We start from the raw sequence: 23,131 nt of genomic DNA, 5'->3' as shown, positions 1-23,131 counted from the left end.
GATCATCGAAGGGAGGAGGGGGTGTGTTAAGGAATGGGGTTACCAGGTAGTTGTATATCACCAAAGGATCTGTGTTGTAGGAGAATTGTAAAGTAATGGTTGTATGTATGTATGTATATATATATATATATATATATATATATATATATATATATATATATATATATATATATATATATATATATCTTTATATATATAGAAAGAGATATATTTATATATACAGTATATATATACATTTTATATAACATAGAAAGAGATATATTTATATATAATATATATATATATATATATATATATATATATATATATATATATATATATATATATATATATATATATATATATATATAGAGATAGAGAGAGAGAGAGAGAGAGAGAGAGAGAGAGAGAGAGAGAGAGAGTTCCAAACACCATTTCTTTATATATAAACCTTTCACGGACGTCTAGGAAAAAAAATAAGAATTCCTTCTTCGAGTGACGATCGACCCATGGTCTCTGGTGTAACTTTTTCTTTACTGTCTTACCTTTTAGGGGTCCAATTGGTTAACCGAGGGTCAACCCGAGTGTAATATGACATCGTGACTCTCTCTCTCTCTCTCTCGTAAGAAAATAGGACGTGAATTGAGTGTGGGATGATTGATGTTCGCAAGTGATAATTTGCTGAGTGGGTATAGTGAAGAGAAGCTGCAAGAAAATAGTGAGGAAACATTTAAAAATACTTGGAATAGGTGAAAGGAAATAGAATAAATGTAAGTTTCTGGGAATAAATGAAGACCAGGAAGGTGTATTAATGATTTAATATGGAAGCCGTTGATTCATATAAGTATTCAGGAATATGCATGACAGAGAAAGGGTGCTCAATGAATAAATATGTGGGAACACCAGTAAAAAAGAAACGCTGAGTCTGTTGAGGCTATGTTGGGAATATTTCCAGATGGTTTGGACATGTGGAAAGAATTGGTTTATGAGAGTTCGTATCAAGGAGGTTAGGAAGCCATCAGAAGGTGCATGGGAAATTGTGCATCTAGGGATGTTCAGTGCAGTGCCGGTGTGTCCTGTGTAGGCATATGACACGGCTAATGATTTGCTAAGGTTTCTTTATATGGGGTTCATCCACAATTCAGGAGTCAGGTGTGAGTACATTGTGTGTGCGTGCGTGTTTGTGTAATTATATATATATATATATATATATATATATATATATATATATATATATATATATATATATATATATATATATATATATATATATACACACACACACAGGCAGTTGAAATATAAGTAGGTAGAAATAAAGGCCAACAGAGTAAAAAAGACCTAAGATCCTCTCTCTCTCTCTCTCTCTCTCTCTCTCTCTCTCTCTCTCTCTCTCTCTCTCTCTCTCTCTCTCTCTGACGTAAAGCACGAAGGATGCCACCAGTCCGAGCAAAAACAAAAGGAGCTTACGGGGGTACAAGTCAGATAACAAAAGGCTTAATGATAAAATTTCTCTCGGCCAACCACTCGAATAATTTACAAGAAGCTTCGTCCAAACGTCAATTAAAGCCATTCATTCGCAGCCTGAATCTTTCTTTGAAATGTCAGAACGAAACGCGTGTCCGCGCGCTCGCATTTCGAAATTTCGTACTCTTTGTCTTAAATCAGGTGTGCCGTGTGGTGGGGGGCGGGGGTGAGGGGGGGAGAAGGTGTTTCTTCGCCTCGTTCAAATTTTAATGGGAGACGTTACGAGCTGGAACTGCACTCATCTGCCATCTGTCGGTCGCCCGTGAAGGTGTAAGGTGTGTATGTGTGTGTGTATGTCTGTTTGTGTTTGTATGTGTGTGTGTGTGTGTTTGGGTAGGGGGGATGGGGTGATCCCTCGCACCTGCCGTAATAGTACATTGAAAACGTGGCCTGTGTTGTGGGAGACTCAAGTATTGTACAAGAAGGGGCGTTTTATTCATTCAATTGAATTTTATATGATTCAAGGTACCTTATTTGTTATGGTAATAATTATATCAATATTTTGATGTTAGTGGTATAATAGCATATTAGATAATATGAATATATCCTGTAGTTTAACGTGATAATTGCAGGTTAGTAACGAAGAAGATGGTGATGAATTATTTTTCATTCGAAAGGTTGTAGAAGCCAAGATGCTTATCGGATTAAAAAATTTGGGTTTTTGTTGTGATTTTTAAAAAATAAACAATTTTCTTTCCTCGCTATCGAAGAAGACAATGATGAATTATAACAGTTCGAAAGGTAGGGTTATAGTAGACAGTTTGCTTATAAATTTAGAATTCTTGTTGTTGCAAAAAAACTTTGTTTTTGTCTTGATTTTGAATAAGAAACAATTTTTATTTTCTAATGCATTGTTTGTCATCAATCTGAAGTTTTTGTTTTCTTTTCCTGTAATTTAAAATTAACTTTGTTTTGTTGTGATTTTGAAAAATAAACAATTTTTGTTTTCTTATGATTTGTTTGTCATCAATATGGTCTTTTTTTTTTCTTGTACTTTAAAAAAAGGCTTTGATTTTGTTGTTGTGATATTGAACAAGAAACAAATTTTGTTTTCTTAGGTATTATTTGTCATCAATATGAAGTCTGGGTTCTCTTTTTTTGTAGTTAAAAAAAACTTTTTGTTTTAATGTTGAAAAATAAACAACTTCTGTTTTATGCTTTGTTTATCATCAGTCTAAAGTTTTTTTCTTTCATTTGCAGCTGTGCGTGCAGATCGCATGAGGGGCGGCCGGAACAAATTCGGCCCCATGTACAAAAGAGATCGGGCACGCAAGCTCCAGCTCCTCCGTCAGCGCCAGCTGCAGCAGCACCCGTCGGGGATTCTCTCCGGGGCGAGACATCCCACCACCTCGGGCGTGGCCATCAGCTACCCCTCCCCCTGCTACTCCAACGCCCCGACCACACACGTCCACATCAAGGAGGAGATCCAGAGTCCCTTCCTCTCTTCGTCCACTTCGTCGCCCGATTCGTCCCCGTCTCCCATGGCTGGCCTGGGAGGCCTCGTGGCAGCCTCCAGCGGCGGCGCCTCCGGCGTCGTCGCCTCAGGGAACATGGCGCCCATCATCGCCGGACCCGACCCGACGCTCTGGGTGACGAATGCCCAGTCGCCCTTGGGCGGCGTCACGACCGGCGGACTGACTACTGGAGGAGGCGTCGGCGGAGGAGGAGGTGGTGGAGGAGGAGGAGGAGGTGGTGGTGGAGGTGGAGGAGGAGGTGGAGGCGGAGGAGGAGGAGGAGGAGGATGTCGAACCGTAGGATCGACGGGAGGCCCCAGAATTCCTATTATGCTGCGGGAGTTGGTGGACACAGTGGACGACCAGGAATGGACGGGGTCCCTGTTCTCCCTCCTGCAGAACCAGACCTACAACCAGTGCGAGGTCGACCTCTTCGAACTCATGTGCAAAGTCCTCGATCAAAACCTCTTCGCACAAGTGGACTGGGCGCGCAATTCGTGTTTCTTCAAAGACCTCAAGGTGAGGAGAGCCTCTTTCTTTCTTTTTTTCCGACTTTCTCTTTCATTGTACTCATCATCATTATTAATTATTTTTAATTTTTTTTTGATAAGTGAGATCTCCTCTTTCTGTATTTCTCTTTACCTCCTCTTATTTCTTTCTAATGAGCACCATGATAATCTTCGGAAGCTTGAATTTAGAGTCAGTGGCCCCTTTGGTGGGCTTGTTCCATATGAATAGGGTCCATCTTCTACATAATGATAATAAACATCACTTTGTTAGCCTTAGGAACTTAACTTCTGTTATATTTTCTCAGCGTTCTGTGTAATTTTCATAAATTAACTAATTTATGTAAGCTGCTCCTAAATCATTTTGCAAGTTTCTCTACAACTGGTCTTGAAAAACCCATCGCCTTTCAGTCGTAGGGAGCCCGGAATTATCTAGTTTTCCATATCTGAGATCCCATCTCATTTTTTTTATTCTTTTTTCTTTATATCCCTTCCCGTTCGACCTAAACATTTAGTTTCAAGTTTTGCTTATCAAAGTTTATTCATTGTCCCCCTGTAACCGTCTGTCAGGCTTAAATGAAGTAAAAAAAAAAATCTGGTTAATATTCAGTAAATAAACAATTAGAAAATATTGGACCATTACTTGAAAGATAACTAGCTGTGTAGGGAATAAGACGGTTCCAAAGTAGTAAAGCTTGGCAGTATAAAAAAAAATACCACGACCAAACCGTTTATTCAGATTATTGTTACAGTTTTTTCCAACCACCACGAATTGGGTTGACATCATTAAAAAGAATTTTCACTAACACCGCAACCAATGCATTAACCATAACGTAAGTAGGTCATACATACATATATATATATATATAATATATATATATATATATATATATATATATATATATATATATATATATATATATATATATATATTAAATTAACAGGAAAAACCCCACGTAGTGTATCATCAAGCGAGTAATGACTTTCGAAGTGCACAGGCGTGCGCATGCGTCAGAGTCACGGAATGCCAATTTTTACTCTTGACAGGCCATTGTTTATACACATGAGATATTAAGGTCAGCCTCATGTTCATAACTGTGACACCCCTCCTAATGGTCCTAACACCTGCTAGTGTGTGTGTGTTGCGGGGTGGGGAGGGGGGGACTCACGGCTAGCCGAGTTATTTATAGAATTGTTAATTTGTTAGGCATACGAATTGCACATGTTTATTTAGGCGAAAAGTGCCCTGGTTGATTGCTGGTGTATTGGGTAGAACTTTTTCTACGGGAGGAATACAGTGTAATTTGCATGTTTGGCTGGTGCTATGATAATGGCGTAATGAAACGAATGTATGTATATGTATATATATATATATATATATATATATATATATATATATATATATATATATATATATACATACATATATATATATATATACATTCGTATATATATATATATATATATATATATATATATATATAGAGAGAGAGAGAGAGAGAGAGAGAGAGAGAGAGAGAGAGAGAGAGAGGGGGACTCTGTATGATAATTGTCAATAATCACGTTATTCTTCATGCAGTCAAATTCCTCAACTTATTTGCTAACTTGAGCGATATCAAATTAAAGTCCTTTACTTTGATCAATTTTGTCAAAATGAAACATATACATCCAACATCACTCATAACCCATAAGTCACCGAAATATCTAGTACCCCAAGATGACCTCGAACGACGGTGACACATTTTTGCTCAGATCTGACCTACTTTTGATCCAGTTCTGGCGCCTACGTTCAATACGTGTGTATATGCATATTGCCCATATAAAACGTGCCATCATTACCCAGATCAAAAGTATTGTTGTAAACACGATCTTCCCAAATCAGATCATTTACGTTCTTCTAATTGAAAACAAATGCCGTTGCCTTTTATATAGATACGTTTTTTATGCTCGACTTTCTTTACTAATCACGAATGTGTGTGTGTATATATGTATGTATATATATATATATATATATATATATATATATATATATATATATATATATATATATATATATATATATATATATATATATATATATACATACTTACTGATTTATCCGTAATGGTTACTGCTTTTACTTTCACGGGTCAAGACTAGAGAGAGAGAGAAAGTAAAGTGGGAATCTCTCTGTAATATTGTAAGAAAGCACAAGCGAATGTTAGCTGGATGAATGCAGTCACACCTCCCTCCTCCTCCTCTTCCTCCTCCTCCTCCTCCTCCTCCTCCTCCTCCTCCTCCTCCTCCTCCTCCTCCTCCTCCTCCTCCTCCTCCTCCTCCTCCTCTGCCCCATGCCATCTCTGAACGGATGAAATTGGATGGATGCTGAGGATGAGGATGTATGTGCGTATATATTCGTGCGTGTTGGTTGCAGTGTAATACGGGTCTTGGGGAGTGCCCCTTGGGGACTGAGGGATGGGAGGGGGAGGGGGGAGGAAGAGAAGGCGAATGAGGGGGGAAAGTGCTTCCCTCCCCTCTCTCTCTCTCGACCGGATTCCACCCCTGAGACGATGTAGGTCAGTGGTGCCAAGTGCATCTCAATCGTTGGCACACTTTGGCACTTTCCGTTTCCTCTCTCTCTCTCTCTCTCTCTCTCTCTCTCTCTCTCTCTCTCTCTCTCTCTCTCTCTCTCTCTTGAATATATATCCTTTATAAATGGTGTTTGTTTTGAATTGAATTTCAAGAAGACGTAAAATCCCCGCGGTTATTTTCATTACCGTGAACGCGATCGATGCCACAATTAAGCTCTCTCTCTCTTTCTCTCTCTCTCTCTCTCTCTCTCTCTCTCTCTCTCTCTCTCTCTCTCTCTCTCTCTCTAATCGCGCGCTGGTGCTCTTGGCATGACGTCACATGACCCACTCTGGCGCTGCACTGACCCACTCTCCTCTCTTTTGAGTCACAGACAAACATACAGACACACAAAGCACACTTGCTCCTGCACGCTGTGTGTCATCAGTGCTGGTGTTCGTGGAGAAATTTTGTGTAATGCTCGCATGAATAGTCTTATAAATAGTCGGTGGAGTCTTTGATTTAATAAATAGTCGGTGTGGGTTTTAATTTGTTAATAGTCTTTGGGTTCTCTGATTTGATAAACAGTCAATGGGGGTTTTATTTAATAAATAGTCGTTGGAGTCTGTGATTTAATAAATAGTCGTTGGAGTCTTTGATTTAATAAATAGTCAGTGGAGTCTGATGTAATAAATGTTCGCTGGGGTTTTTATTTAATAAATAGTCGTTAGAGTCTTGATTCAATAAATAGCCGTTGAGTGTTTGATTTGATAAATAGTCTTTGGAGTCTTTGATTTAATAAATAGCCGTTGGAGTCTGTGATTTAATAAATAGTCTTTGGAGTCTTTCATTTAATAAATAGCCGTTGGAGTCTTTGATTTAATAAATAGTCGGTGGAGTCTTTGATTTAATAGGTAATCTCTGCCATAGTCTGTGGAATATTTTTCTGAAGTCTTACGGAAATTAAACTCGATTTCTTTCCTATAGATCATGACTAACTTATCGTCTTCCATTTGCGTTTTGTTTCCTTAATTTATCTGGCAGTTTTATTAAGGAATGAAACGGCCTGTGGTGATTATATGCGACCTCTCCCCAAATTCCCTGACACCGATTGTAAATTAGCCCTCATTAAATCAATTAGCGATTTAGATACAACGCGACTTGTTTCATTAACGATTTAGATACAACGCGACGTGTTTCATTAACGATTTCAATACAACGCGATTTGTTTCATTAACGATTTAAATACGCGACTTGTTTCATTATCGATTTAAATACAACGCGACTTGTTTCATTAGACGTGAAATTAACCAGCGAATCGTCTTCGTTGAAATGGAAATTTCCCCTCCCCCCCAAAAAAATCACTGTCAGTCGCTTACAAGTATTGACAATATTTTTTTATTTATAAAAAAATTACCCTCTAATATTCTGGGCATGATCGACTTGTGACCGTGTTCATAACGACCATATTTATGGAACCGTGTTAATGGAAATGCCTCCCTGACGTGTCACCGTATCCTAATGCCGTATGCGTCACGCCATTGCGAAGGAATGGAAAGAAATAGGACACCTAGATTCCTGTTGGGGGGGGAAAAAAAAAATACCCGTGTGATGGATTCCCGTATATGAGTCACTTCTAGGAATTTTGGATTTTCTGCCTTCTTATATATTCCCTAAAGGTTTTAGTCGTGTTTTTTTTTTTATATGAGGGCTTAAGACTGCTCTTGAATCAGTCTCTCAATGGGACTTCATTTAATTTTGGTAGCCTCGATATTCATAGTAATGGTGTACCCTATGTTCACCTCAGGAATTTGGAATTTTCTGTCGTCTTGTGTGTTTCTGGAATTTTTCAGTCTTGCGTTTTTATTTTCATTCAGTAATTCTCTCACTGGGACCCAAATTCATTTGGGTAGCCTCGAAGTTAATATTAATAGTAGTAGTAATAGTTAAACTATCATCACCATTACCGCGAAACTATCTAGAATTAGCACAGTCTCACCTGTATATATTATCTGAAGTTTTGTCATGCAGTGTCACCTTTCCTCTCCCCCCCGCCCTCTTTCCCGTCCCCCTCCATTCTCTCTTTCTCTCGTCTTTTTCTTCGCCTTTTCAGCGTGTTCTGTTCTTTGTTTATATTTGTGAGAGTAAAAGTGTCCAAGCCCACGGGATTTAGGGAGGGTGGCCTCATTCCTGGGACGGTCAGTGTGTCAAGGTTGCACCGTCGCTCTCGCTAGACATTTCTCTCTTTCACTCTCTCTTTCGCGCGCTCTCTCTCTCTCTCACTCTCTCTTGCTCGCAAGCGAGCGCGCGCGCACGCGCACACACACACACACACACACACACACACACACACACACACACACACACACGGTCGCATACTTTACGTACATACTGACACCGTTGAATCATTCTCTCTCTCTCTCTCTCTCTCTCTCTCTCTCTCTCTCTCTCTCTGGTCTTGCAACACCTATTTCCATCTCCAGATAAGGTATCTATTTGGCGTTTATTGCCGTTAAACAATTGCCACCTCTCTCTCTCTCTCTCTCTCTCTTCTCTCTCTCTCTCTCTCTCTCTCTCTCTCTCTCTCTCTCTCTCTCTCTGTGAAACTCCTGATGCACCATCTTCTCATTCTCATTTAGCCCCCAATTTCCTTTCCCCCCCCCTCCCCTCCCCTCCCCAGCTTCACCTTCAAACCCCCATATTCCGTAACCTGCCCGCTCCTCACCTCCCCGACCGTAAACCTGACTTTTATTAAGTTTCACTCTCACTTGTGGCCTTTTCTCTTTCGTTTGGGGAACTTTGGTGTCGTTCTGCGGTTATGAAGACTAACTCTCTCTCTCTCTCTCTCTCTCTCTCTCTCTCTCTCTCTCTCTCTCTCTCTCTCTCTCTCTCTCTCTCTTTGCGTAGTGAGTCCTATAAATTTTTCATTATATGTATGGGGTTTCGCACGTGAAAGTAGTCTTATACGGAGATTGACAAGGTAAAAATCATTTATAACCACAAACCTTAGATACACGAGATAAAAAGAATAATGGACGTTACACCCCAGCATTGCTGACAGTAATAATAATAATAATAATAATAATAATAATAATAATTTATGTCTCGACTAAAACAAAGTAACATATCCCCCCTATGTCATTCGACCCGTTTTCCTAGTAACCTAATTCAGCGAAGGAGGAAACAAGTTCGTCCTGAAAATCCTCTTCTTTCTCTTTCTTCTTCTTCTTCTTCTTCTTCTTCTTCTTCGATTGTGTCGAGAAATAAGAGGGTGATTAAGAAAGGAGTGAAAATGAACGAAATAGCACGACCAGGAGGAGAACAAAAGACTGGAGATGGATTGTACAATTCGCTTTTGGAAATTCAGCCGATGTCGACTTAATAGTGCTGACCATGATTCTCTCATGTTGAATTAATTGAATGGATCGATTAAATTTTGTATTATGTCAGGCACTGGTTAGACTTGAATGGGTAGATTTCTATTTAGACTTTATTATGAGTCCATGTAAAATGAGTCCATGTTGTAAAATGAGTCCATGTTGTAAAATGAGTCCATGTTGTAAAATGAGTCCATGTTGTAAAATGAGTCCATGTAAAATGAGTCCATGTTGTAAAATTATTCACGTTGTAAAATTTTCCATGTTGTAAAATGAGTCATGTTGTAAAATGTTTCCATGTTGTAAAATGAGTCATGTTGTAAAATGAGTAAAATGAGTCATGTTGTAAAATGAGTCTGTTTTAAAGAGGTTTAGCAGAATTGTATCTTTCAACAAAATTATTTTAGTATTTTAGCAGGAACTGATACTTCAAGGTTACATTCTTTTTTAAAATGTGTAATTTTTGTCTGCTGATTGCTATACAAAAAAAAAAAAAAATACTTCCTGATCAGTATATCTGAAATTACGGTACTTCTGCACTAAAAATTCCGTTCAAGGCTAAAAAATGTATTGTCTGTAACTACTAGGAAAAAAAAAAGAATCGGAACTTTCCAGACCATGTTATAATTACGCCAGATACCATAAGACTTTGGTTCCTTGAAGAAACAAGTAATTTAAAATAATTTTTCATGTAGCAAGGAATATACGTTTCCTTGTAGACACAAATCATCATTTAAAATGATATCTATCATAGCAAGGAATATCTACCTTCTTGAAGAGACAAATCATTTAAAATCATCTTTATCATAGCAAGTAATATCTGATTTCCTATTGGCTAAGCAGAGGTTGCAAGACCAATAGACATTGAGCTTGTTGGTCAGAGTAACTTTCTGACGAGAATCAAGTTGAGAAAAAGTCCAATTGATATTGATGGGTACATGACAGGATTTTTTTTTTGATACTTTTTTTAATGGGTTTGACAAGATAGTTTTTCAGCATTGTATTTGAATTGATGGATGTATCAATTTTTTTTACAATGTATGATGGATGTATGACAAAATTTTTTTTTAGTATTAAAGCATGAATATTTGTTATAAATAACTACTCGATTGAAGGGCAGTTAGGGGAATTACGCTTCTCGTATATGATAACGTTTCTTTCTGTCATTATTAATATCCTTGAAAATAATTATGAGGCTCCACAGGTATTTGGTTTAAAGGACAGAACTGGGAACCTGTGATATTTAGTTTGTAATTGTCCAATTAAATAATTTATGCATTTAAGTGAATGAGTACTTACATACCAGTATTTTGGGTTTTTTTAATTTATTGTTATTATTTTTTCGTCTTCCGTTGATTTACGTTTGAGGTTGAAGCTCAACAGGATTGAAACACATCCTCTCTCTCTCTCTCTCTCTCTCTCTCTCTCTCTCTCTCTCTCTCTCTCTCTCTCTCGTACTTATATATTGACTCTGTGACGTATTTCATTTACATTTAATCGTATACTATTTTTTAATGGAGTTTCCCATTTAATGGTTGTAACAATACCATTAAAGCACCACCTAGTCCCGTCGTTAATTGAAGCTTATAGAATCTCAACTAAGGAAGGAAATTGTGAAAAAATATTCAATCCATAAAAATTGAATTTAGACGATCACAGATGAAGATTGTAATAGGCAAGAGAATAATGAGAAAGATTGGGAAAACACAGACACGAACGGATAACAGAGTGGGAAAAAAAATTAAGAATGGGATGTTTGATATTTTCAAAAGCGTGAGTTTGCCTTCATTCCGCCATGACAGTCCAAGGCTAACTCCCAAGGATCCTGGAATGACGGTGTTTCAAGAGCGGTGGAACGCGCCTGCGCCGTGATACCTTTTCTGCGCGCCAAATCCACCCACCAGCCATTTTGTAGCCTCCCGCTTGCGCGCGAAACTCCTTCCTCCCCATTGTTTTCACGTAAAGCGATTTTGCTCGGGGGACAATAGGTAATAGGACCCTGTAATGAGTTTTAGGCTGGGGGGATGGGGGCAGAAATACAGCGTTGGTATATATATATATATAATTTTGTGGGGGAAGTTTTCAAACCGTTGCTGACTTCCTCGTTCGCTGAAAGGCGTGGTGGGCTATTAATAGCGTTTACGAATTGCCCCAGGGTGTCCGTGGTGAAGTCGAGAGTATATATATAACTGTTTGTGAATTTGGGAGAATGTGAGCTTTACTTGCAATATGAATTAGTCCGTTTTATGTGGGATTTTAAATGAGGGGTATTTAATATCAAGGTCTGAAAAAAAAATGGTTTAGAGTGTTGGTTATTAAATAATTATTCACCATTACAGTTAGAGTGATGTCTTAAGCCAGTGTCCTATTGATAAGTCAAGAGGTAAAAAGAATAATAAAAGTGAGGTTAAGCAAATTTGCATTATTGTTTAAGCTCCTGAGTGGCTTAATAGATAGGCCAAGGGAAGCTTAGGAATTCGCACCCTGCTTTTATTTTCCCTGACTTCATATTCTATCTACTGTACAAAGGCGCTAAGGCCCCCCGCCCCCCCCATTTCTCACTCCTTTTCCTTTCCCCTTTTTGTTCATGGAACCGGGGTTAGGTAGCGGCTAAATTAGGTAGCCCGCCCCCATCGGCCTCTGTGGGTAAACAAGTAAGCTGCAAAAAATGCTGTGTTAGAATTTTATCTTTTCGAGAATTAAACAGGAGCATAAACATCCATATATAGATAGATAGGTAGATAGCATAAACATCCACATATAGATAGATAGATAGGTAGATCCACATATAGCTAGGTAGATAGATATATAGATAGGTAGATAGATAGATAGCCTAGACATCCACATATAGATAGATAGATAATTTAGATAGCATAAACATCCACATATAGATAGATAGATAGGTAGGTAGGTAGATAGCATAAACATCCACATATAGACAGATAGGTAGATAGCATAAACATCCACACACAGATAGATAGATAGGTAGGTAGATAGATAGCAAAAACATCCACATATAGATAGATAGATAGATAGAGAGAGAGATAAATGCATTCAAACAAGACTGTGGACATTTAATTTTATTTCTACATATGTATATAGTTGGCGAAGGTCGAAGCAGATTGGTTTGCATGCCATCATGAAAATGCCGGGATAAATATTGAGATTGGATGCGGATGCCAGAAATATACTAATTATTTTTTTTTTCTCTCCGTCGCAGGTTGACGATCAGATGAAGCTATTGCAGCATTCCTGGTCAGACCTACTAATATTGGATCACCTGCACCAACGTATACACAACAGATTGCAGGTAAGGCTGGTGGTTTTCTGCTTTTGTGATTTGCTGTGTGCAGATAAAGTTATATAGATATAATATATATATATATATATATATATATATATATATATATATATATATATATATATATATATATATATATATATATATATATATATATATATATATATTATATATATTATATATATATATATATATATATATATATATATATATATATATATATATATATATATATATATATATATATGCATATATATATATATAATATACATATAAATATATATAAATATATGTATATAACTATCTGTCTATCTATCTATCTATATGTGTATATATATACCTATGTATATACATTTATTTGTATATTTACATTATGTATGTATTTATGTATGTATCTATGCTATGGTTTATCATGCTTTCCACATTAGCTTTTAAACATGGAAAAAAAGTCTAATTGGGAAAAGCAGTTTTCGTAGACAAACTGTTGAAAAAAATGCCCATTTCTTTGCAATGAAAAGCTTTTAAATTTCGAAAAAAAAAAAAATATTCTTTCAACATTTCGCCATTGTTTCCGAGGCGAAGAAATACACTGAAGAAGGCAAATTTCAGAAAGAAGTGAAGAGAATGAGAGAAGATTTAAAAAAAAAAAAGAAAAAAGAAAATCAAGTGGCAGGTGAATGATTGAACAGAAGGTCACTTTTCACCCCGTCCCTAAACCGGTTCATTGTTAAACCCAACTTGTCTTTGACCTTTTCTTCCTTGTTTCGTCATTTCTCTCTTTGTGACCGTCGCCCCTGTTGTCACCAGAGGCTTTTACTTATTCTGCCATTTGCCACACTCCTTAGGAAGCCAGGAGGCTCCTGTTGAAAGTGGTAGTAGGAAGAGTGAGAAATTGATGTAAGGACTCCAGATGGTCTTTCATTGTTTCCATCAGGTCGTGACTGGAAGATCGATCTTTTCAAAGGAATACTTTCCCGTAGGGAAGTAGTGCCGTCAGTGCACCACATGCGGTGCACTGTAGGCATTACTTAAGGTTCTTTGCAGCGTGCCTTCGGCCCCTAGCTGCAGCCCCTTTCGTTTCTTTTACTGTACCTCCTTTCATTTTCTCTTTCTTCCATCTTACTTTCCAGCCTCTCCTAACAGTTGATTCACAGTGCAGTTGCGAGGTTTTCCTCCTGTTGCACCTTTCAAACCTTTTACTGTCCATTTCTGTTTCAGCGCTGAATGACCTCATAGGTCCCAGCTCTTGGCCTTTGGCCTAAATTCTGTATCCAGTCCAAAGGAACACTCTTTTTCAAGTTGCCTGGAAAAGTGCTAGACCTGAATTTCGTGACTTATTTCGTCTGCGTTGCATTTACAGCAGGGGTTCTACAACTTCTCTTCTGCATTGTCAGAATCCTCATCTTTAACGTTTTTCGACGTCAGTTCTTACCCTTACGGGGTTAGACGCGAAATGAGCTCTTTCCTGTCCTCTCTTTCTTATGCTCTTTCTCCCTGCACTTCCATGAGTCAAGTCTTCATCTGTTACTTTTTTTTTTTTCTCAAGACTTCCTGGGTCTCCCTACAGACCTTCGTCTTGCTACTTCAGTATTATCTATAAATACAACAATTCAAGGTGTCTCAAGAACTTATTACAAATTGCTAGACATTCGTAAGTACAAGTAACGCCAAGCTCTGGGCTAGAAAGATTAGTATTACTATATTCTTATTAGTATTACTATATTCTTATGGAGCGTAGCAGACTGCTGGCATGACAGAGTTATCGTTAATTTCGTGCGACAATCCACATTGAATATCACCTCCACGACTCCACCTGCGTTGAAAGGTGAAGGGTCAAAGAGAGGGGTCGTAGCTTCACGCTTCGTGGGCATTTCAACGACCTTTTCACGCGTCATTGGAATTGAATTGAATTTAGGCCAAAAAGCCAAGCACTGAGACCTATGAGGTCATTCAGCGCTGAAGGGAGAATTGAGAGTAGAAAGGTTTGAAAGGTGTAACAGGAGGAAAACCTCAAAGCAGTTGCGCTATGAATCAATTGTTATAGGAGAGGGTGGAAAATGAGATGGAAGAAAGAGAATATGAAAGGAGGCACAGTAAAAGGAACGAAAGGGGTTGCAGCTAGGGGGCCGAAGGCACGCTGCAAAGATTAAGTAATGCCTACAGTGCACCGCATGAGGTGCACTGACGGCACTACTCCCCTGAGGGGCAGGCGCCATTGGAGGAGTGCTTGAGAACCCCAATAAACGAAATGTTGATTCATGTCCAAGGGAGAGGCACAGAGACCTACGTAAACCACTCCTTTTTGGTTTTACTTCAGAGGACTTTCTCAGACAGACTTCAGACATTTTTTTATCGAGGGGGTTGGGGTGGGGGGGAGGTTAAGAGCAGTGGTTCCAGACAGAACAAATGTCAAGGCTTGAAGGATGAGATTCATGACGTCACTCGATGTCAATGTCTTCAGCTGCTTAGAGGTGTCTGAATTTGGCTTTTAATTCTTCTCATTAAACGTCTTCTAGGCGTGTGGGGAAAGTTTGCCCTGGAGAGAATTTTGATGCTAATTCAGTAGCAAATTTAATTTCAATAGGAGACGACTTACATAGTGTTTCCTCCTTTGTATAACCTTTTTACTTGTGCCTTGATTTTAGAGAAAGTTGCTTATGAATTTACAGATTCCATAAGCCCCGTAAAAATTGATAAGGCCATTTACTCGTAGAGGTGCTTTTCTGTGATCTTTTCCATAACATACTGATAGAAGCACCAGATACCTTTCACCTTTAACACTGGCATAAAAAGTGTCATTTCTAGTCATGTTTGTAACTGCAAATACTGTTACCACGGTTAGGAAATGTATCAAATTGTCCTGTTCAATGCCTGGTCCACTATACGATATTGTATTTGAAAAATTTTAGAGTAGGCCAAAGTATTCATCCAGCCGTATCATGCGTCATTTGTATTAGTATGAAGTCTCTTGTACATACATTTTTAAGATATCAGATACAAGTACTGTATTGTGACAAGATATCCATTTAATAAGTTAATTATTTTGGATGCATATTCTAAAATATTATCTAAGAATGTAGAGATGATCTCAATAATTATTAGGTATTACTTTGGCAACACTGTACTTTATTTGTATTCTCTTGACAAGTATCATGATGCTGCTGGATTGACAGTCATTTTTATACTAAAGTCTTATTTCAAAACTAAAGATTTCAGAGAAAAGTTTAGGCGCTGGGATCTCATATTATTCTTTTTCCCGCAGGATGAAACGACCTTACCCAATGGGCAGAAGTTCGACCTGTTGTCGCTGGCCCTTTTGGGAACTACGCAGTTCGCAGATCGTTTCCATGGCATTCTCAATAAATTGGTGGATCTTAAATTTGACATATCAGATTATATATGCCTGAAATTTGTTATCCTGCTTAATCCAGGTAAGGGTTACAGCGTGTTTTTTTTTCTTTTATTGCTAAAAGCTCATGTATGTCACTTTGGAATGATACGAACGTACAAAATGTGAATTGAAAAAGTTTCATTTCTCTCTCCTGACCTAGATCATTTAGGTGAGATGCTTGTGCTCCATCAGAAATGTTATCACAAGAGATATGTAATCTCTTAAGTAAATTTGATTATTTAATTTGTAAACGGGTTAAATCAGTCAATATCTCTTTGTACATGTGTTAGGTAATGCTGCCCTAGAATGGAAGACCTAAGTATCTGCAAAAATACAAAACTGAGAAAAATGATAGATACTGCAGTTTTCCCTTGTCGTACTACTGATTTTGCAAACACTACAAATGAGACCCCCTAAATACTCGTGGAAAGCATTGAAGAATCATTCTGAAACTGCAGTAACTTGTGTATTAGTGTTTCACGAGCCCAGTAGGTGGCAGATCTCAATTTCGAAAATTTTGCAGATACTGCAGTTTTCCATTTTAGGGCAGCAATATGGTTTAATGGTTTCATTTATGGGTGATACCTTCACATAAAGTGAATTATAAAAGAATGCTTTAGGATTGGCATTGAAGAACATTAAACCTGGATACTACCTCAAATTCAGCACAGCAGACAGTATCTATTTATCCACCAGAAACCTTTGAAAACGATTTGCAATCACGGGGAATTCAATTATTGTCAAGTTGCGTGTTTTATCTTCAAAGACAGGACTTAGTACTTTTATGTGCCAGGCTTAAGTAGTATAATCTCAGAAGTAAAACACTCACAGTATCTTTGTCATTTGAGAGAGTATGCAGCCGATGTTGAGAATCCTTTCCATTTGAATGCCATTTGGAGAATTCATTCCTTGTGACTGCCATTTTGAGAATGCATTCCTTTTCAATGCCAATTCGAAGAATGCTTTCTTTTTTAATGCCATTTTGAGAATGCATTCTTTTTTAATGCCATTTTTAGATTTCAATCCTTTTTAATGCCATTTTGAGAATTTATTCCTTTTTAATGCCATTTTGAGAACGCATTCTTTTTTAATGCCATTTTTAGAATTCATTTCTTTTTAAAAGCCATTTTGAGAATTCATTCCCTTTTAATGTCATTTTGAGAATGCATTCTTTTTTAAAGGCATTTTGAAAATTCATTCCTTTTTAATGCCATTTTGAGAATGCATTCCTTTTTAATGCCATTTTGAGTATTCATTCCTTTTTAAATGCCATTTTGAGAATACATTCCTTTTTAATGCCATTATGGAAATTCATTCCTTTTTAATGCCATTTTGAAAATTCATTCCTTTTTAATGCCATTTTGAGTATTCATTCCTTTTTAAATGCCATTTTGAGAATGCATTCTTTTTTTGAAAATTTAATGCCATTTTGAGAATGCATTCTTTCCATTTTGAATTTAATGCCATTTTGAGAATGCATTCTTTCTTTTAATTTAATGCCATTTTGAGAATGCATTCTTTTTTTTTTTGAAAGCCATTTTGAGAATGCATTCCACTGTTAGAAAACCCATGACAAACCCCTTTTTTACCGGCTTCTCCCCAAATTTCTGATCCGAACGCTCTTTTTCCTTTTTCGACAGAGGTCCGGTGTTTAAATGACCGCCGCTCTGTGGCACAAGCTCACGAACAGGTGCGACAGGTGTTGTTGGAGTACACAGCCAATATGTATCCTGATGAAACGGTACGCCTTAGTTCTTCAGTGCTGTTGATTGATTGTTGTACAGTATTTATACTGCTTTTTGTATGTATTTCTTTGTTAAGGAATTTCAAAGGTAAGGTAATTAAAAGATACTTCATCTGCGTTCAGGAGGCATTAACTATTTTCTGGTGCCTCAGGTTTTTTTTTTTTTTTGTATTCTTTTGATTATGAGTAGATAACTTAGTCATAGTGTTTCTTATAATTTTAAGATATAGAAAATCATCACACTTCATAAGGCAGTGTACTGTATAGCTACAGAGCTATCATTTGGTTTATTTTTTATATAATATAATATATATATATATATATATAATGTTTTTCTTGTTACTTATCATAAAGTATAAGCAAACTGGACAAAGAAGCCACACATATCCATTTATCCTCTTTATTTCTGAAAGTACAGAAAGGAAAGTTTTTTACCATGATTGATTTGAATTTGTCTGTCTGGAAGAAACTTTTTTTTTTTACAAGTGGTTTAAAAAAAAATAAATTGCCTTTTGCTAGTACATTTTGATGTTTCAAGCACAGTAGTTATGGATTTTGAAGGGTATACTAGTAGTTCAGTTACCCAGGATAGAACTGTAATTACTGAAACATTTCAAATATCATCTGCTTTAGTTTTCATAACTGATTCTACTAGAGATGAATCTCCCATTTATTATTTAAGTCACCTGGCGTATACTAATGTAAGCTTTAAAGTGTCAAGATATCAGGACTTAAAAATTCGCACCAAAGACTGGCTTACATTTTTTGGGAAAGTTGGTGAAAAAGGCAAGATACTGCATAGCCCATCTTCCGAAAGATAGAAGCTTGGAATTTTGTAAGAGAAAACATTACCGGTTAACTGAATGGATATCGCATAGAACGTAGTACAGTCCAGAATAACGTGGGCTGCTATTGTCGTAAGTTATAAAATGAATTTAACAATATCATTGTATGATATACAGTACATGGCTCTCAAGGTACTGAAAGGCTTTTATCTGTAAACATTCAGTGATGCCTTTAGTCAAGTTTAGGTTAACTTTGGCATCGAACAAATGCGGAATTAAATTTTACCAAAAATGTATACCTCTTTTTCCTTGAAAGACAGGAGCTCGGTTGTATTGTTTGAAATCAGCTGAGCAATTAGTCAGTTTATCATGTCTGTTCTGATCGCATAACAAATCTGAAGGATTTTTTTTTATTTTGTAACACCAGAGGTTGAGGCGTTTTTCCTTTTTGTTTTTCTGAACTTGTATAAATAACTGCATAGCTTCAGAATAATTCGCCGACGTCGTTACACACGATTTTCTTTGAACGAAGCTGAAATTTGTGGTTCCAAAACTTTCCATCTTTACTCTCACTGATAAAATGGGCACATGCATAAGTGGGGCTTCTGTGTTCCTTTAATTCAAGGTGAAAAAAGATGTATTATTCAAGTATAGTTCCTGTTATACCACTGTTTCCCATATTAATACATATATACCGTATTTAAGTACTATATCCCTGATTCCACTCCTCATTTAACAAAGTAACAGATCAAAGTAGTGTCATTGATTTGATGAGGACCAGTTGCCAAAAGAATTTTATATCCTTTATAGATCACTCACGACGAGATGAAAAAGCATTTTTAACATTTAATGTATATTTTAATATTTGATAGTTTAAGTCCGGAGAGCTCTGTCATGCCATTAACTACGCTACCTACTCTAACATTACGGCACTCATACTCGAAGTTCCAGTTATCATTAGCAGCCTTATTAATGAATGAAGTGCCCCTTACTATGTAATAAGGACTGCCATCCTAAGGAAAATGGCTCAAAATTCTTTGTGTTTATCTGCCTGTCAGTCTGTCATTCATATCTGGAGGATGAAAATTATCCATGATCTGTTTTTTGGAATCATGAGAAGCATTGTGATATTAATCGATAAAAGAAACTTCATTTTTTTGTAAAGTAATTGGTAGCTCTTAAGCTCCCATTTTCTTTGGGATGACAGAGCTTATGGTTAGCAGAAGATAGAAATGGCTTAAGTGACTCTTGTTGATTTCACATTGGCCTTGTGATATGCCAGATGCTTTGTTAATGATTCTTCCTTGTTGTTATTCACTGATTGATTTATTTTTTTGGGAATTTGCACTTATTTGATGACGCCATTGATATCTTCTTCACATACTTCCCTTCCTGTCCTGACAAAGACGTGACTTTTAAAGAGTAAATCTTAGTTCCTCTTGTTTGACAAATCAGTACAGTATATTGAAAAAAAGAGAAAATCTGTTTTCAGGTTTAAATTACAAAAAAAAAAAAGTCAGATAACTATACAAAAAGAGCAAATTTACCATTTTGCTTTTTTTATATATATATCAAGAAAACTGAGAATGAATATTTTTTCTTGTAGTTCATATGTCATACTTCAGGTGTAGGTAAGGTTTTGGATACATGGAACCGCAATAGCAGTCTCTTTCCTTTTTTTTTTTTTTTTTAGAATATTTTTTCGTCATCCAATCACTTCTTAGATAACTGACACACACCCGTCCCGGAGTTTGTTTTTTTCCAGGCATTTTTTCACCGTCCCATGAGCCAGGGTGGTCAGTCAGTTCGAGCTGTGAGATTCCTGGTCTCAGAGTTGGTGAGATCAACCTTAGCGGGTCATACGCGGGCCAGCCCAGACCCGAGTGTTATTATTTGTTCTGTGGTATATTCAATACACCCTGGGATTCATACTTTAGTTTTATCTCTTACTTTTTATCATTAGGAATTTTTTATATCTTTTCACTTTTCTCTTTTATAAGTGTTCTCTCTTTAGGTGTTCATTGTATGTATACAATACAGTACCTGAAATTTTATCCTGATGTTTGGACAATTTTTTTTTTATTCACTGTATTGATGTGCTTTAGTACTCTTTAATTCAGAAGCTGTAGCTTTATGTAGGTTGCTTTGTGTTGGCCCTTTTAGTGTTTAAGTACATTTTCCTATAATTTTATGCTCTGTCAGCCTTTATGTCTTCTCCATCAATTTGGTTACATCTCATTGTATTTAGTTTTCTCACTGATCAAAAAAAAAAACACTCATTTGACTGTCTGCTAACTAGTTATGCAAATGTCATACTTTTTGGAAAATGGTCGTTGATATGACAGTGTTCCTTTGCCAAGACTGTCGTCCCCCAGTACTTGAGAAATTATGGAACTGCATCTACATTTCATAGCCTTGTCTTGTTCTTAGCCATCTGTATGAAATAGCCTCATGTATCCCTTGCCAAAACACCTATACCAAAAAAAAAAAAAGGAAGAAGAACCTTCTTCACTGACTGCCGTATTTACTTTGCCTCTTGCATCCCGTCTTCCTCTCGACCACCTGTTCCAATCCTCCTCGTCAGGTCTTCGTTCCTCCTCCTCCTCCTCCTCCTCCTCCTCCTCCTCCTCCTCCTCCTCCTCCTCCTCCTCCTCCTCCTCCTCCTCCTCCTCCTCCTCCTCCTCCTCCTCCTCCTTCTTCTTCTTCTTCCCTCTCGTCCTATTTGCTTGAGCTTTTCCAATTTATCTTCATCTGCTCCTGGTATTGGGCAGCTTTTTTATATATGACTCGGGAGCTGGTTCAAACCACTTGTATATAATATATATTATTATATATGTATGTACCCACTACTTCCAATACAGTCCAGTCAAGTCATCATTCAAAGGCTGCCTGACGATTTACGAGTGTGCCGTTAGTTCCTTCAATCCCCCAACCACCCCCCGCTCCCCCCCCCCCCCATTACATTAATTACTTTAACCAGTGGGTTTGAATCAGGTCCTCGGAGAACGTTGTAACATCAATAAGGCTGCTGTATGATAAGCCACAAGAAGTTAGTTTTATGACGTGGGTAAAAGTGGATCGCTTTCTCTCCCGACCTACAGGAAAAGTATCAAAAAATGATGGATTTACTGCCAGAGCTTCACTACATTGCTGACAACGGAGAAAAATATTTGTATTACAAGCACATCAACGGTGCAGCACCAACACAGACCCTGCTGATGGAGATGTTGCACACTAAAAGGAAATAAAAGGGGAAGAGGCAACTCTTGGTTTTCAACCGTCCAGTGCGCCACAAATTTTTATAAAGGCAAGCAGCTTCGTTTTTCCCTTCTTTGTTTAAGGTTCTTTTGTACATTTGAATATACAATCTAATGCAAAATTTATATGACTTTGGCAAAAAAATTACAGTTTAATGGTAATGGAAATAATTCCCTTTATTTTTACATAAAATACTGATCTTTTTTAAGCTATAAAAAGTATGGAATATATATGGATATAACATATAATTCAAAGTTTATGTGACTGACAAAAAAAAAAAAATGGTAATAGATACTGAAGTGATTCCCTTCATTTTACATGACATACTGATCTTTTGTAAGTTATAAAGAGCGAAAATATTAATTTGTTTTCCTTTTTGCAGGGTGGTCCTATATAATTTAGGAGTATCCTCAACAGGCATAGCCCAAGGAGGAGGATCTCTGCCATGACCTGCATGAAAAAAAAAAGAAGGAATGGTGACCCCTCAAAGGACATCACCACAGGATTCTCAATCTCTATTCCACCGAGAACATTTTCTTTTTCCATTTTCCAAATGTCACTTACGTTACGGCGATGCTAAACGCGGAAAGAACCTCTTCATACCAACCAGCTTAAGCCAGCCCTGGGTCAGCCCCCCCCCTCCCCCCTCCAAAAATATTCATGCAAAATAGTGATTTGTGAAAATTATATAAAAAAAAAAAGTGAGCCTGAATGAAAAATATATAAGTTATATATTTGAGAATTCCATCACGCTACCAATCTGTCACATCGATCAGTAATGCTGTAACTCCAAATTGCTGTACTGAGTAATCCAGGGGGGGCGCCTACGACCCAACACCAAACTACGGTCACAAACATCCGTCTGGTGAAGTGTGCTGTGCTAGTCAATAATGACCCTCCTGCGAGGCTGTGTAAGGTCATGATATCCCAACTTTGAAACATAAACTATAATCTATGGTGCTAAGCCTTCCTAGGGAAACCATGCGGTACAAACGGCCATCGGGAGAACTCTCGTGCGAGGATCGTGGCGGCGAGTGCGTGTCCTTAGTGGTTCCTCGTCAATTGTTACCAGAAGCACCATGGTGCAGTCAGGACTAATCTATCCTAAGGAAGTTGAGGCTCCAAGTGTTGATAAGTCATTGGTGCGCCGCCTTCACTAAACAATATAATTATCCCCTACACATCATTATTTTATTTTCTGTGGCGCATCATACCTCATTTTTCACTTTTCTTACGGTGGCGGTCTCCTCACTCACTTTGGTACA

The 23,131-nt window shown here is 37.5% G+C and overlaps 1 protein-coding gene across 1 annotated transcript in view; it reads left to right on the top strand.

Annotated features, from left to right (window-relative positions):
- Positions 1-22,521, top strand: part of LOC136827011 (nuclear hormone receptor FTZ-F1-like) — a 342,098-nt gene extending 319,577 nt beyond the window's left edge. The window contains exons 3-8 of the mRNA XM_067084673.1: positions 2,704-3,476; positions 12,608-12,697; positions 15,951-16,119; positions 17,720-17,820; positions 21,710-21,915; positions 22,249-22,521. Of these exons, the coding sequence (XP_066940774.1) occupies positions 2,704-3,476; positions 12,608-12,697; positions 15,951-16,119; positions 17,720-17,820; positions 21,710-21,856 (1,280 nt within the window). The 3' untranslated portion in view covers positions 21,857-21,915; positions 22,249-22,521. The remainder of the gene's footprint in view (positions 1-2,703; positions 3,477-12,607; positions 12,698-15,950; positions 16,120-17,719; positions 17,821-21,709; positions 21,916-22,248) is intronic.
- Positions 22,522-23,131: the final 610 nt, after the last annotated feature.

This window comes from Macrobrachium rosenbergii, chromosome 41, assembly GCF_040412425.1.
Source record: "Macrobrachium rosenbergii isolate ZJJX-2024 chromosome 41, ASM4041242v1, whole genome shotgun sequence".
In the NCBI taxonomy this organism is placed as follows: domain Eukaryota; kingdom Metazoa; phylum Arthropoda; class Malacostraca; order Decapoda; family Palaemonidae; genus Macrobrachium; species Macrobrachium rosenbergii.
The sequence above is the reverse complement of the archived record's forward strand: the minus strand, read 5'-3'. Positions and strand labels throughout refer to the sequence as shown.